Source organism: Dendrobates tinctorius, unplaced genomic scaffold (assembly GCF_039654945.1).
Source record: "Dendrobates tinctorius isolate UK_male_01 unplaced genomic scaffold, ASM3965494v1 ptg000126l, whole genome shotgun sequence".
In the NCBI taxonomy this organism is placed as follows: Eukaryota; Metazoa; Chordata; class Amphibia; order Anura; family Dendrobatidae; genus Dendrobates; species Dendrobates tinctorius.
The window spans coordinates 9,957,467-9,973,382 of NW_027361794.1; the positions used below are offsets into that span (position 1 = coordinate 9,957,467).

Genomic DNA, 15,916 nt, shown 5'->3' on the forward strand with positions numbered 1-15,916 from the left:
TCAGGGCCTCATTGTCCAAATAGATGTCTTCATCCTGTTGTGGAACCTAGAAAAAAAAAAACATAATCTTGGAAATATTTGTGATTGAAAAAGATAGAAAAAGATACAGAAAAGAAGAAAGATTGAAGATGAAAAAAAGGGAAAAGAAAAAAAGGCAGAGAAAATTTTTTTTTTAAAAAAAGGACATTCAAATCAGTCTATACTTACATTCCGTCTCCCCGCCGGGACTTGGCTTCGCTGCTCCTGCACCGCGGACTCTGATACTGTGTGTGATGATATCTGAAAAAGAACAAAAATTAATTTTACACATTTATAGATGCAGCAGCTATACTTACCCAAAATGTGGGGCAGGAAGATATGCACATCACACTCTGCTTGGGCCAGTTCATCACGGGACGGCCGATATTCATCCTCAGAAGACATGCTGCAATAAAAAAAAGGCATTAGTACATAATATATTTGCAAGGACAGGCAGACATTAGATTTAAGAATACTCACATTCTTGCAGATGCAGCTTTGATCCAAATGGCTCTTGTATGTTGCAGGCTGTCTGGTCTCCTCAAGGCTTTCTGTAGCTAGTGGTCTGCCAGTGCACACACCTTCTTTTATGTACACAACCCACAATCAATGTTTCTTTGTTTAGGAGGTGGTTTAAACCAGTGTCTAGACATTGTTTACTCAAAAATCGCATGCACTCAAAAGCGGAGTGCGCATGACCAAGCGCATGCCAGCAACCCCATAGACTGTAATGTGATTTTTTTTTTGGTGCATTCCGTGCGCATGCACTTTTTTGACGAGGTTGGGCGGAACAAAAAATGCAACATGTTGCGTCTAGCGCGTCTGGGCGCACACCTGGAAAAAGCGCAGTGCCCGAAAACGCTGATGAACGCGTGCAAGCGCTAGACCATGCGCCCGTCATGTTAAACATAGGGCAGCATGGCGCATCCGCCCGATAGCGCACGATGTGCTGCGCGCAAAAACGCTAATATGAAACCAGCCTTAATGGCTGGACAGAGCCAGTGCCACCCAGAGCTTCTGGTTTCGACGTCTCCTCTATTACTAGTAACGCCTGCACAATAAGTAAGGCACAGGAGCAGATTCCAATGGAGAGAGGACACAGCATTTGCAGATGTTCTAATATAACAAAATTATAGAAAACTAAAGCAGTAGAAATCCCCATAAAGTGACCCCATTTTGGAAATTATAATCCTCAGTGAATTATTCTCTAGGAGTAATGACTATTTTGACTCCACAACCACTTTATGGAAATTGGCTTCTACTGGATGTTGCAACGTAGCATTTCACATTTTCCTTTTTATTACCCAACACATGGTGCCCAGATTGTGCTTCAGGAGACACACACACCGTAAATTAAGTGGGTTCGTCTCACTATAGTAATGCCAAATATATGGATGGTAAATGTGGTTTGGGCGCACTGCAAGGCTCAGAAGCAAGTGGAAATTTGACTTTGGCAGAGCGGATATTGCTGGATTTGTTTATCCCCTTAGTGACAGAGCCAAATTTTTGAAATCCTACCAGTGTTGCTTTATGTGGTAATAACTCTGGAACGCTTCAACATAACCCAGTGATTTTGAGACTGTTTTTTCGTGGCACATTATAATTTACGATAATGGTAAATTTAGGTTGATGTGTTTTGTGTTTCTTTATTAAAAAAAATCAAAAATATGACCAAAATGTGAAAAAAGTGCAATTTTCAAACTTTGAATGGTTATCCCTTTAATCCAGATAGTCATACCACAGAAAAGTATTAATAAATAACATTTCCATCTTGTCTGCTTTACATCTGCACCATTTGTAAAATGCTATTTTATTTTGTTAGCTTTCTAGGAGGTTTCAAAATGTAGCAGTAATTTTTCATTTTTTCAAGGAAATTTACAAAATCCATTTTTTTAGGGACTTTTCCAGGTTTGAAGTGACTTTTGGGTTCGTAGATATTGGAAACCCCCCTAAAGTGATACCAGTTTATAAAATGCAACCCTCGACATATTGAAAACTACTGTCAGGTAGTTTATTAACCATTCAGGTGATTTTCAGGAATTAATGCAAAGTGGCATAACAGAAAAGGAAAAATGTTATTTTTACCACCTAAATGTTGCTAACTTCTGACCATGCCGCTATAACCAGTAGACTCTAAGACCATTATTTGGCCATGAATTGCCATGGCAAACTTCAGGACCACACAATCATGATCTCTGGTTGCCTTTGAGGTTAAATCGGAAGCCCCCACAGTCTGTTGACCACTTATATGATGTAGCCAATTTTGACAGCAGCATCTAAGGGGTTAACAGATATAGACGGTGCCAACAATGATCATGGCTGATGCAGTAAGTTGTCAGCTACAGTGTACAGCCGACAGCTGCTGGATTGTCACCTGTATAGGGATGCTATTCTCATATCTCAGGTCAGTAAAAAGACGTATTGGCGGTCAGTAAGGTGTTGTGGAAGCCATGTTGCTTTTCAAGAGCTTTTGAGCCACTAATAATGTGGAAACCTTTGTTTCTCTAGTCACCTTCCACGACAGCCATATCGGCGGATGTCTTCCCGCCCTAATGGGGGACAGGAAATGCACAAGAGGATAAATAACCCTCCCCTTCCTGCCACCTCAAATGTTTTTCCTGTCCCTTATGGGGCATGAAGAGGTCCGGATAATGCTGCCGTGGCCGGCGACCGGAGGCACTACACCGAATACCTGGAAGCCGGGCGGCCGGCTGTCGGAGTCTCCACTCTCCTCCGTATGACAGGCGGCTCCTGTCTCTGCTGCGGCGCGACTCAGGACTCCTGCCTGCCTCTCCTGCACCCCCCGGGGGTAAAGTGAGGCAGCGACATGCAGCCGGGGTCCTCGGTGAGCTCCCCGGCATCCTCCCCACAACGGCTGGCGCACACACGCACCGGAGGTGACGCGGCGCCGAACTTCCGGTTCATCACTGCAGCGTTCCCGGTGGAATGCTTATGCGACCAATGGCGGCCGCTGATAGAAGCTGGCGGCGTCTCAGGCCCCGTGCTGAACCACTGCACCCCCCCACCACCGATGGGCCAACAAAGGCAGACCGGGACCAAGGGGGCGGAGCCAGCGACCCCAGATGGGGCGGAGGAACGGGACAGCCACTGAAAGCTGCGGAATCAGCTGCGAGGAGGGGTGATCCTGAATACCCCCACCTGCGGACCAGGGGAGGAGGAGCACAGAACACACTGGTGGACCTCGGCTGTTAAAACCCTGGTCTGAGGGCGTCCAGGTAAGGCCATTTCTGCACTGGTGACTGTGACAGACTGACCAATGGATGGCGATAAGCCCTCACGATCTGCTGCGGAGCCCATCGTTCACCCTCCTACTGTAAGTAGCGGGGTGGGTCCCCCCTTTATTCTGTCTGAATGGTCTCTGAGGTGACTTAGTATGCCTTCTCTCTCAGTTTTAGGGAGACAAGGCTCCTGACCCTATAAAGAAACCGAGCCGCAAATGTGTGTGTGGTGCCAAACTTTCCTCGACATATAGGAAGAAACTATGTCAGCCCTGTACGGATGTCGTAATACGTGCAGAGCAACCCTCCCTACTGGACAGTATAAAAACCCTCATCAAACAAGAAGTCCAAACTTCTATGATGACTGTAGCCCAGACCGCGACACCACAGCCCCCTCCTCCTAGGGAAAGGAAAGCGGCCCCTGTGGTATCTGACTCAGGTGAGATTGATACCTCTAACTCAGAGGATGCGTGGGAAAATGAGAGTTCCACTTCCGCCCCAAACCTGATAACAAAAGATACTGCTTCTCATCTGTCTGAGGACATGGGGGATTTAATTAGTATGGTAAGGGGCACTATGGGATTGGAAGAGATGGAAGTGGAATGCTCTATTCAGGATGAAATATTTGGGGGACTGAAGCCCAAAGACCAAAAGGGGTTTCCCATTCACGAAAACATCCGAAACCTGGTTATGCACGAATGGGCCTTTCCCGAGAAAGGGCTTAGTGTTCCCTCAGACATGAAGAATCAGTTTCCCTTAGAGGGAGATTGCTCCCTATGGGAGGTCCCGAAAGTGGACGTGCAGGTATCCAGGGTGACTAAGAGAACGGCTCTTCCATTCGAGGATTCATCTCAGCTCAAGAATCCCATGGATCGGAAAACGGAGAGCCTGCTCCGGAAATCCTGGGAGCCTCCACGACCCTACTCAAGGCCAATATAGCCTCTGTGTGTGTAGCCAGGTCCCTATTCCGCTGGCTGCGTACGCTGGAAGACCACCTCACTCCAGGAACCTCCAGGGAAGAAATCCTTGACTCCCTTCCCCTTTTACAAAAAGCAACAGTCTGGATCTGGGACTCACACCTAGTACCTTAAAGGTACAGGTGTCACCCCTTAGTTCATTCTACGACCAGGACCTGGCAAACCATCAATGGATCAAACGATTCATAACCTCAGCGTCTAGGATCTTGCCCAGACTCCGTAGCCAGATCCCCCCTGGGACTTGAACCTAGTTCTCAGGGGCTTGACCAGTGAGCCATTTGAACCACTTTCTTCCACAACTCTGAAAAACTTAACGCTAAAAACCGTGTTCCTGGTAGCAATCACTACTGCAAGGCGCATAGGAGAATTGCAGTCCCTTTCAATACAAGAGCCATATTTAACCATCATGGAGGATAGCATCATCCTGAGATTAGATCCCTCTTTTATGCCTAAGGTAGTCTCGAACTTTCACAGGTTCCAGGACATCATATTGCCTTCCTTCTGTCCAAACTCCTCCAACACAAAAGAAGAAGTGTTCCACACCCTCGATGTCCGCAGAGTAGTTCTCTTCTACCTCCAGCAAACGGAGAGTTGGAGGATTGATCAGAATTTATTCATTCAGATTTCAGGATGAAATAAAGGCAAAAAGGCGGCAAAAAATACAATCGCGAATTGGATTAAGCAAGCGATCAACCTCGCCTACTCGTCACAGAACGTTCCCCCTCCTACATCGCTAAGAACCCATGCTACTCGTTCAATAGCAACATCATGGGCAGAAAGAGGGAACGCATCTTCGGAGCAGATCTGCAGAGCCGCCACCTGGTCGTCTGACCATACATTCACCAGACATTATAGACTAAATTTCAACAGGGATTTAACGTTTGGCAGATGCGTTCTGCAGGCTGTTATCCCTCCCTAAGAAATTAGTTGATGGTATTCCTCCGATATGGCTGTCGTGGAAGGGGACTAGAGAAATTAGAATTAGTCTTAGGCCTCTTTCACACTTCAGTTTTTTGCATCAGTCAAGATCCGCCAAAAGGACGGATGGCGGATCCGTTTTAGTACTGATGACAACGGATGGCACCCGTCCGTTTTTTTGACGGATCCGACAAATGAAGAATCTTAAAGGAATCGCGGCCTGGAAAAGGAGAGAGAGAGAGAATTTTTTTTTTTTTTTGTCCGGCACCCAGAAAGAAATTCGGGTTAAATGAGTGTCTGGAGGATCCGCCACAGAAAAAAACGTTGCAAGCTCCGTTTTCAAATCTTTGAGGATGGTAACGGACAGGAACTTTTGGCGGATCCGCAAAAAAAAGGATGCAACGGACGGCAATCCGTCACAATCCGCCAATAATGGAAGTCAATGGGGAAAAAAACGGATCCTCAAAAAAAATTGCGGATCCGTTTTTTTCAAAACCTGGCGGATTGTGACTGATTGTAAAAAACGGAAGTGTGAAAGAGGCCTTACCGGTAATTCGGTTTCTAGGAACCTTTCAAGACAGCACTAATTTCCCTCCCTATCTAATACTCTATTGGATGATTCCTGCACTTTAGTGGTAACTGTTGTGAGTTCATTTTCCCCTTCGTCACTGAGGTCTGGTGAACTCCCTATTCTGGTAAAGGAAGGTTATAAGCCTGATTATCAGGCACCTGAGCCTAATGATGATGACTGGCTGAGTGGAGTCACGGACTGGATATAATGCTGCCGACGCCCTTCTGCCCTGCGGGTGATTTCTCTGTGGACTTCTCAGAGACCAGTCTGATTCCTGCTCCTCTAAAGCTAAGTTTTCTGCTTTGCCTTTTAGCTTTTGTGTTTTGTTTTTGTTTGCCCTGCTTTTCTGGATTCTGCCATTCCCTGCTGGGGTGAGCTGAATCTCCTTTTGCCTGTTGCTCTGTCTTCAGAATATTCCTGAGTACTGACATAGTCTTTTTGAAGCCTAGCGTCTTCAGGGCCTTTTTCACTGTCAGTCTGTTGGCTCTTATTTTCATAGGGTTTTTCACGGATTGCAGACAGCAGCCTTCCTGTCCTTTCCTATCTAGTTAGCTTGGTCCCCGTCTTTGCTCAGTCTATCTTTCTGTCTGTGTTGTGTTCTTTCTTCTTGCTTCACCGTCATTATATGTGGGGGGCTGCCTTTTGCTTTGGGGTCTGCTCTGGGGCAGTTTAGATTTCCCTTTCTGTCTTTAGGCTATATAGTTCTCCGGCTGTGATCGAGGGGTCTAGGGCATCGTAGGAACCCCCCACGGCTACTGCTAGTTGTGTTGATAGGTTCAGGGGTCTGCAATCCGATAGCTGCCAACCTCTCTGGTTTTCTGGACTTAGCTAGCATTTCTGTTTTTGCCTCCTACGGTGACTCAATCATAACAGAATCACCCGCCATACCGCAGATCCTAGGGTACTCAATAGCAGGAAAGAATTGTGTTTAAAAAAAAAAAAAAAAAGTGTGTTTATTCTTTCCTCTATATCTCTGAGGCCGTAGGGGGAATTTTTTTTTCTCTCAATGGAGATAAAGCAATTGTCTGATCGTGTGGAGCAGCTCGCTGCGGAAGTGCGGGGAATTTCCGCCTACCTTGCTCGTTCGCATGCTGTTGAACCAAAGATCCCTACACCTGATGTGTTTTTTGGGGATCGATCTAAATTTTTGAGTTTCAAAAATAATTGTAAATTATTTTTTGCCTTGAAGCCTAACTCGTCGGGGAGCTCCGCGCAGCAGGTTAAAATTGTCATCTCTTTGCTGCATGGCGATCCCCAGGATTGGGCGTTTTCTTTGAAACCAGATGATCCTATTCTGACTAATGTGAACGCATTCTTTCAAGCCTTGGGGTTGTATGACGAACCTAATGCTATTGATCAGGCTGAAAAGACCCTGTTGGCATTGAACCAGGGTCGAGATTCTGCAGAGTTGTACTGTCAAAAGTTCCGAAAGTGGGCGGTCCTTACTACCTGGAATGATAATGCCTTGGCTGCTCTCTTTCGGAAGGGTTTGTCAGAAGCCGTAAAAGATACTATGGTGGGATTTCCTGTTCCCTCTGGTCTGGACGATTCTGTCATTAGCCATTCAGGTTGATCGGCGTTTACGTGAATGCAGGATTGCACGAGAGGTGTTGCCACCGGTTGAACAGACATTTGAACCTATGCAATGTGATAAGAGTTTTGTCTAAGGCGCAATGTCAGGAGTTCAGAAGGCGTAATAAGCTGTGTTTTTTCTGTGGAGATGCCTCGCATATTATTTCTGTTTGTCCTAAACGAGAGAAACGCTTTGCACACACGTTTTCTGTTGGTGGTGTTCAACCTAAGTTTCTTCTGGCAATTACTCTGATCTGCTCCCTGTCCCCATTTTCCGCCAAGGCTTTTGTGGATTCGGGAGCAGCGCTAAACCTAATGGACTTGGATTTTGCTAAACGTTGTGGATTTCCGATGACACCTCTGCAGACGCCTATCCCTTTGAGGGGGGATTGATGCTACTCCTTTGGCGAAAAATAAACCTCAGTTTTGGACCCAGGTGGTCATGCGGGTCGCCCCAGACTATCAAGAAAATTGCAGATTTTTGGTGTTGCATGGTCTGCATGATGCCGTTGTTCTGGGGTTTCCCTGGTTGCAAATTCATAATCCAGTTTTGGATTGGAAATCTGTGTCTGTGGTGAGTTGGGGTTGTCGGTGTGCCTTAGTGAGGCTCCGGTTTTTTCCACCTCTCCTCAGTCGCATGATGTTCCTGACTATTTGGCGGACTTTTATGATGTATTTAGTGAGAATAAGTCTGCGTCCTTGCCTCCTCATAGGAGTTATGACTGTGCAATTGAACTGAGCCCGGGGTGTAAATTTCCCAAGGGTCGGCTCTTCAATTTATCTGTACCCGAGCACGAGGCTATGTGGTCCTATATTAAGGAGGCGTTGGAGAAGGGTCATATTAGACCATCCTCTTCACCCTTAGGTGCCGGGTTTTTTTGTGGCCAAAAAGGATGGTTCTTTAAGGCCTTGTATTGATTATCGTGCCCTCAACAAAATTACTATTAAATATCAGTATCCGTTACCCCTGATTTCGGATCTATTCTCTAGAGTTAGAGGTGCTTGCTGGTTTACCAAGCTTGACCTCAGGGGGCGTATAATCTTATCCGCATTAAGCAGGGGGATGAATGGAAGACGGCGTTTAATACTCCGGAGGGACATTTTGAGTACCTGGTGATGCCTTTTGGGCTCACTAATGCCCCTTCTGTCTTCCAGTGCTTCATGAACGATATTTTCCGAGACTTTGTCGATAAATTTTTGATTATCTATCTGGATGATATTTTGATCTTCTCCAAGGATTGGGATTCTCATGTGGAACATATTCGGACTGTGTTCCGGATCTTGAGGGAGAATTCCCTGTATGTCAAAGTATCGAAATGCCTTTTTGGAGTACAGAGGATTTCATTTTTGGGGTTTATTTTGTCTCCGTCAACTATTGAAATGGACCCGGCCAAGGTACAGGCCATTTATGATTGGGTTCAGCCCACTTCTTTGAAGGCCCTCCAGAAGTTTTTGGGTTTTGCTAATTTTTATCGGAAATTTATAGCAAAATTTTCTAGTATTGCCAAGCCATTGACTGATCTGACTAAGAAGGGTGCTGATGTGTTGAATTGGTCTCCGGAGGCTGTTGCTTCTTTCAGGAGCTGAAGCGAAGATTTACCTCCGCCCCGGTTTTGCGGCAACCTGATGTCTCACTCCCGTTCCAGGTAGAGGTGGATGCTTCAGAGATTGGTGCAGGAGCTGTTTTGTCCCAAAAGGATCCTGTACCATCTAAAATGAATCCCTGTGCTTTCTTTTCCCGAAAGTTCTCTCCATCTGAACGTAACTATGATGTGGGGAATCGGGAACTGTTGGCCATGAAATGGGCATTTGAGGAGTGGAGACATTGGTTGGAGGGAGCTAAATATCAAGTTGTGGTCCTCACTGACCACAAGAATTTGATTTACCTAGAGTCGGCTAAACGCTTGAACCCTAGACAGGCTAGGTGGGCCTTGTTTTTTACACGTTTTGATTTTGTGGTCTCTTTTCTTCCTGGAACTAAGAATGTCAAGGCAGACGCCCTCTCTAGGAGCTTCTTTGCTGATTCTCCTGTGGTGACCAAACCTGCTACCATCTTAGGCGAAGGGGTAGTTCTTTCTGCCATCTCGCCCGATTTGAGACTTGCTCTGCAAGAGTTCCAGGAGGACAAACCTGAGCGTTGTCCCAGTGGAAAGTTGTATGTTCCTGACCAGTGGAAGACGAGAGTGATGTCTGAAGTTCATTGCTCTGCATTGGCTGGTCATCCAGGTATTTTTGGTACTATAGATCTGGTGAGTCGCTCTTTTTGGTGGCCCACCTTGTCTCATCATGTCAGGAATTTTGTGCAGTCCTGTGGGACTTGCTCCCGGTCTAAATCTTGTTCTCGCTCTAGTGGGTTGTTGATGCCTTTGCCGGTCCCCAGGAGGCCATGGACCCATATTTCAATGGATTTCATCTCTGATATGCCGGTCTCTCAAAGAATGACTGTTATTTGGGTGATTTGTGATAGGTTCTCTAAGATGGTTCATCTTGTACCACTCCCTAAGTTGCCGTCTTCCTCTGAGTTGGTGCCCCTGTTTTTGCAACAGGTGGTTCGCTTGCACGGGATTCCTGAGAACATTGTATCTGACAGAGGAGTTCAGTTTGTGTCTAGATTTTGGAGGACTTTCTGTTCCAAGCTGGGAATTCAGTTGTCCTTCTCCTCTGCTTTTCACCCTCAGACCAATGGGCAGACAGAGAGAACAAACCAGACCTTGGAGTCGTATTTGAGATGTTTTATTTCCGCTGATCAGGATGATTGGGTTTCATTTTTGCCCTTGGCCGAATTTGCTTTAAATAATAGAGCGAGTTCTGCCACTTTGATGTCACCTTTTTTTTGTAACTTTGGGTTTCATCCTCGATTTTCTTCAGGGCAGGTGGAGCCTTCTGCCTGCCCAGGTGTTGACACTGTGGTGGAGAGAATGCACCAGATCAGGGACCAAGTGGTGGATAAGTTATCTCTCTCCCAGGAAAAGGCCCAGCGGTTTTCCAATCGACATAGGACCATTGGTCCCCAGTTTAAGGTTGGTGATATGGTGTGGTTATCATCAAAAAATATTGCTATGAAGGTGGCTTCTCCTAAGTTTAAGCCTAGATTTATTGGACCTTACAAGATTTTGGAGATTATTAATCCGGTCTCTTTTCACTTGGCTCTTCCTGTCACATTTAAAATCCATAATGTGTTCCATAAGTCCTTGTTGAAGAGGTTTGTTGAACCAGTTGTTCCTGGGGTGGCACCTCCGGACCCTGTATTGGTTGAAGGTAACATGGAATATGAGGTAGAGAAAATACTGGATTCCCGTCTGGCTAGACGGAGACTGCAGTATTTGGTTAAGTGGAAGGGTTGTGGTCAGGAAGATAATTCCTGGGTCTCTGCCTCTGATATTCATGCCAAAAGATTGGTGCGTGCCTTTCATCGGGCTCACCCTGATCGCCCTGGTGGCGTGGTTGAGGGTTCGGTGACCCCTCCTCAAGGGGGAGGTACTGTTGTGAGTTCATTTTCCCCTTCGTCACTGAGGTCTGGTGAACTCCCTATTCTGGTAAAGGAAGGTAATGAGCCTGATTATCAGGCACCTGAGCCTAATGATGATGACTGGCTGAGTGGAGTCACGGACTGGATATAAGGCTGCCGACACCCTTCTGCCCTGCGGGTGATTTCTCTGTGGACTTCTCAGAGACCAGTCTGATTCCTGCTCCTCTAAAGCTAAGTTTTCTGCTTTGCCTTTTAGCTTTTGTGTTTTGTTTTTGTTTGCCCTGCTTTTCTGGATTCTGCCATTCCCTGCTGGGGTGAGCTGAATCTCCTTTTGCCTGTTGCTCTGTCTTCAGAATATTCCTGAGTACTGACATAGTCTTTTTGAAGCCTAGCATCTTCAGGGCCTTTTTCACTGTCAGTCTGTTAGCTCTTATTTTCATAGGGTTTTTCACGGATTGCAGACAGCAGCCTTCCTGTCCTTTCCTATCTAGTTAGCTTGGTCCCCGTCTTTGCTCAGTCTATCTTTCTGTCTGTGTTTTGTTCTTTCTTCTTGCTTCATCGTCATTATATGTGGGGGGCTGCCTTTTGCTTTGGGGTCTGCTCTGGGGCAGTTTAGATTTCCCTTTCTGTCTTTAGGCTATATAGTTCTCCGGCTGTGATCGAGGGGTCTAGGGCATCGTAGGAACCCCCCACGGCTACTGCTAGTTGTGTTGATAGGTTCAGGGATTTGCAATCCGATAGCTGCCAACCTCTCTGGTTTTCTGGACTTAGCTAGCATTTCTGTTTTTGCCTCCTACGGTGACTCAATCATAACACCAGCCCCATGGTAGATCGGATTGCTTTTATAAGCTTATCTGTAGCTTCCACATGCTAGGGTGTACAGAAAAAACACTGGAGGTGGTAGGAAGGGGAGGGTTATTTAACCTCTTGTGCAATTCCTGTCGCCCATTAGGGCGGGGAGACATCCTCCGATATGGCTGTCGTGGAAGGTTCCTAGAAACCAAATTACCAGTAAGACTAATTCTATTTTTTCCACTGACAGATGATGGACCTGAGTGTTGTCTTCTATTTCGTGACATGAGTAAAAGTTTTATTGGTATAATTTTCACCTATATAACATTGTTTGGTGGCTTTTTATTCCATGTTTGAGAGGCAGAACGAACAAACCATTGAACACCACGATGCACTAGTTCATGCTAGAAGGCTTTTGATTAGACTCTGAATTGTCATTGTCTTGGTGAATAATTCAATATTTTTAAAAAGCTTGTAATTTTTACAGACAGTTTAAGTAGAAATGCTCAAAAGTATAACAGTTGAGGATATTTTATTCAAAATTAATAATTGGTTTTATTTTTAGCAGATGACTGTACCAGGAGATCAGAAAGACAGCTGACATCTTCAATTTTAAGATCAGATGAGATCCTACAGGATACAATTGAAGAGAACGCCATTACTTCAGATATAACATCATCCCTTCACAGCAAAGATTTGACATCTGATCTTTTGAAACAGGTCCTGTCTTCTGGTTCATTGGCAGCCACTAAGGAAAATCAGAGTAACAATATAAGCATTAAAAAACAAATTGATTCTAAAGAAAAGAAGCCATTTTCTTATTCAGAATATGGAAATAGTTTTCTCAAAAAGAGTTTTCTTAATCATGAAAAAATTCACATAGCAGAGAATAGACTTTCATGTTCAGAATGTGGGAAATGTTGTAACAAGAAATCAGATTTGGTTAAGCACCAAAGAACTCACACAGGAGATAAGCCTTTTTCCTGTTCCAAATGTGGGAAATGTTTTAACCATAAATCAGATTTTGTTAAGCACCAGAGAACTCACACAGGGGAGAAGCCTTTTTCCTGTTCAGAATGTGAGAAATGTTTTAACCGGAAATGGAATCTAGTTATGCACCAAAGAAATCACACAGGGGAGATGCCTTTTTCCTGTTCAGAATGTGGGAAATGTTTTAACAATAAATCAGATTTGGTTAAGCACCAGAGAACCCACACAGGGGAGAAGCCTTTTTCCTGTTTAGAATGTGGGAAATGTTTTAACAATCAATCAAATTTTGTTAGGCACCAGAGAACTCACACAGGGGAGAAGCCTTTTTCCTGTTCAGAATGTGAGAAATGTTTTAACCAGAAATCAGATTTGGTTAAGCACCAAAGAACTCACAGAGGGGAAAAGCCTTTTTCCTGTTCAGAATGTGAGAAATGTTTTAAACAGAAATCAGATTTGGTTTATCACCAAAAAACTCACACAGGGGATAAGCCTTTTTCCTGTTCAGAATGTGGGAAATGTTTTACCCATAAACCAGATTTAGTTAAGCACCAAAGAACTCACACAGGGGAGAAGCCTTTTTCCTGTTCAGAATGTGAGAAGTGTTTTAACCGGAAATGGAATCTTGTTATACACCAAAGAACTCACACAGTGGAAAAGCCTTTTTCTTGTTCAGAATGTGGGAAATGTTTTAACCATAAATCAAAATTTGTTAGGCACCAGAGAACCCACACAGGAGAGAAGCCTTTTTAATGTTCTTAATGCGGGAAATCCTTTTCACCGAAATCAACTCTTAATAAACATCAGGGAAGTCACACAGGAGAGAAGCCTTTTTCATGTTCAGAATGTTGGAAATATTTTAACTGAAAATTGTATCTTCTTAAAGGGGTTGACCACTACTAGGACAACCACTCGTATTTCCTCATGTTTGACCATGTTAAATTAAAATCACTCATTGTAAGAAAATGATCAGTACTAAATATGTTGAACAGCCATGTCGGACTGAGCTGCCTTCGTGGAAAAATTTTCGCTTACTAACTTTGCAGCTAATGAGATGCTGTTATTGAAACTCTATCCAGAATGGAGACATATAATGACTTCAGAGCCATTAGCAGGGATGGTTGGCTTATACAAAGATTAATAGGAGTAGCTGCAGGGCATTGTGAGAGTGAATAAGTGGTGTCATATGGTAGTAAGTAGTGTCTGAGACAAGGACAATGACAATACAATTGTCATTATGTGACTTTATGTGAGTAATGACTTTAGGTAAAAGGGACATGGGGATTTATGGACTGTAATGGAGTTTGGTTAAATACTCTTAAATATTGTCATGTTGTATTATCACGTTCTTTGTTGTTGTAAAATACATGTCTTTCCCTGCAGTATGATGCTGTCATGTATACGCCTTTTGCCGCAATATGTAGTTCCTTTGTTTACCCATGTATAAGGACCTACATATATTCAGGAGTAGAAATCCCAACAACATAGCCTACAAAGGTTACTCCCATAAACAAAGTGTCAGTATGAAATACAATATCATTATTTCAACAAAACACATAAAAACATGTTAAAAGAAGAGATTATGCAGAGAACAATCATCGGGTAAGTATATAAAACATTTCTAAACCTGTCCCAAAGTATAGTTTAGTAAAATCCTTTATATTAACCCCTTTCTGACATCTGACTTAATATTCCATCCATGTGACCTGGGCCAATTTGAGCATGGACGGAATATTACGTCATCGCGATTGGCCGCGCACACTGGGGGTGCCTGGGTGATCGCCGTCGGGTGTCAGCTGATTCTGACAGCTGACATCCAGCACTAGGTGCCTGGAGTAGCCACAGACCACTTCCGGCACTTTAACCCCCAAAATGCTGCTATCGAACACGATCGCATCATTCTGGAAGCCGGCACAGGGCTGACAGCCCCTCTTCCTTTGGATCAGAGATCCCACAGTGTGACACGGAGTCCTGATCATTGCTATGGTGACCTGATGTCATGACAACATCCTGGTCACTAGACCTAGCAAGCTTGCTGATCATGCGCGGTGCATTCTCAGCAAGTCTCTCTGTCAGTGCTGCTCTGACAGCTTCTGTGGCATGTAGATGCTGCTTTATCTGCATGCTATAGAAGCGATCAGCCTGGAAAAAATGATTGTGCCATAGTGGGACTAAGTAAAAAAGTTAGAAAAAAAGGAGAAAAAAAATTAACTGTAAAAATATTTAGAAAAAATCAAACATAATTTAAAAAAATCAATATATATTCTATCGCTAAATAAATATTTGAATGGAAAAAAAATCTAAAAAATAAATGTACACATATTTAGTTTCTCCGTGTCCTCAACAACCCGACCTATAAAACTGTCCCACTAGTTAATCCCTTTTGTGAACACCATTAAAAAAAGGCAAATAGCAATGCTTTATCATCATACCGCTGAACAAGAAGAGGAATAACACACAATCAAAAGGACGGATATAAATAAACATGGTACCACTGAAAATGTCATCTTGTCCTGCAAAAAACAAGCCCCCCTTGCTCCATCACCGGAAAAATAAAAAGGATATAACTCTCAGAATAAAGGGATGCAAAAATAATTATTTTTTGTACAAAATAGTTTTCATTGTATAAAAGCGCCAAAACATAAAAAAGCTATATAAATGAGGTATTGCTGTAATCATACTGACCCTAAGAATAAAACGTCTTGATCAATTTTACCACACATGGAACTGTATAAACGCCCCCCCCCAAAAAAAAGAAATTCACTAATTGCTGGTTTTTGTTCATTCTGTCTCCCAAAAACCAGAATAGAAAGTTCTCAAAAAATGTCATGTGTCCAAAAATCATAACAATAAAAACGTCAATTCGGCTCACAAAAAAGCAAGACCTCACATGACTCTGTGCGCCAAAATATGGAAAAATGTGTTGATGCAAAAACTACTTTTTGCAATAAAAAGCGTCTTTTAATGTGAGACAGCAAACATAAAAACCCGCTATAAAGTCTCACACGTCCTGATATTTCCGGTTCAGGAGACGTCAGTGTCCGTGTGTGTAATATGTGTGGCAACCGTGTGCCGCATCAGTACCACACAGACGGGCACCAGGAAAGAAGCGTTGCAGTAAGCGTTGTTCCCCAGCGGCGCATGCTGAACACGGCTCATCATTCTCCCCTGCTCCTCCGACGACCGACGCGAGCAAAGGAGAATGATGAGAATTACATTTAAGTGATAAAAGAGACAGCAGGTGGCAGCTGATGGGACTATTACTCCCATCAGCCTACCCCTGCTGCTGCTAATAAGAGTGACAGCAGGAGCAGCTGATGGGAGTATTCATCAGCCGCCGCCTACGCTATAAATAAATAAATGAGAAAAACTA

At 44.1% G+C, this 15,916-nt stretch overlaps 1 protein-coding gene across 1 annotated transcript in view; it reads left to right on the forward strand.

Moving 5' to 3' along the window:
* Nucleotides 1-13,926, forward strand: part of LOC141047311 (uncharacterized) — a 75,434-nt gene extending 61,508 nt beyond the window's left edge. The window contains exon 7 of the mRNA XM_073542371.1: nucleotides 12,125-13,926. Coding sequence (XP_073398472.1) covers nucleotides 12,125-13,296 — 1,172 coding nt within the window. The 3' untranslated portion in view covers nucleotides 13,297-13,926. The remainder of the gene's footprint in view (nucleotides 1-12,124) is intronic.
* The last annotated feature ends 1,990 nt before the right edge of the window (nucleotides 13,927-15,916 follow it).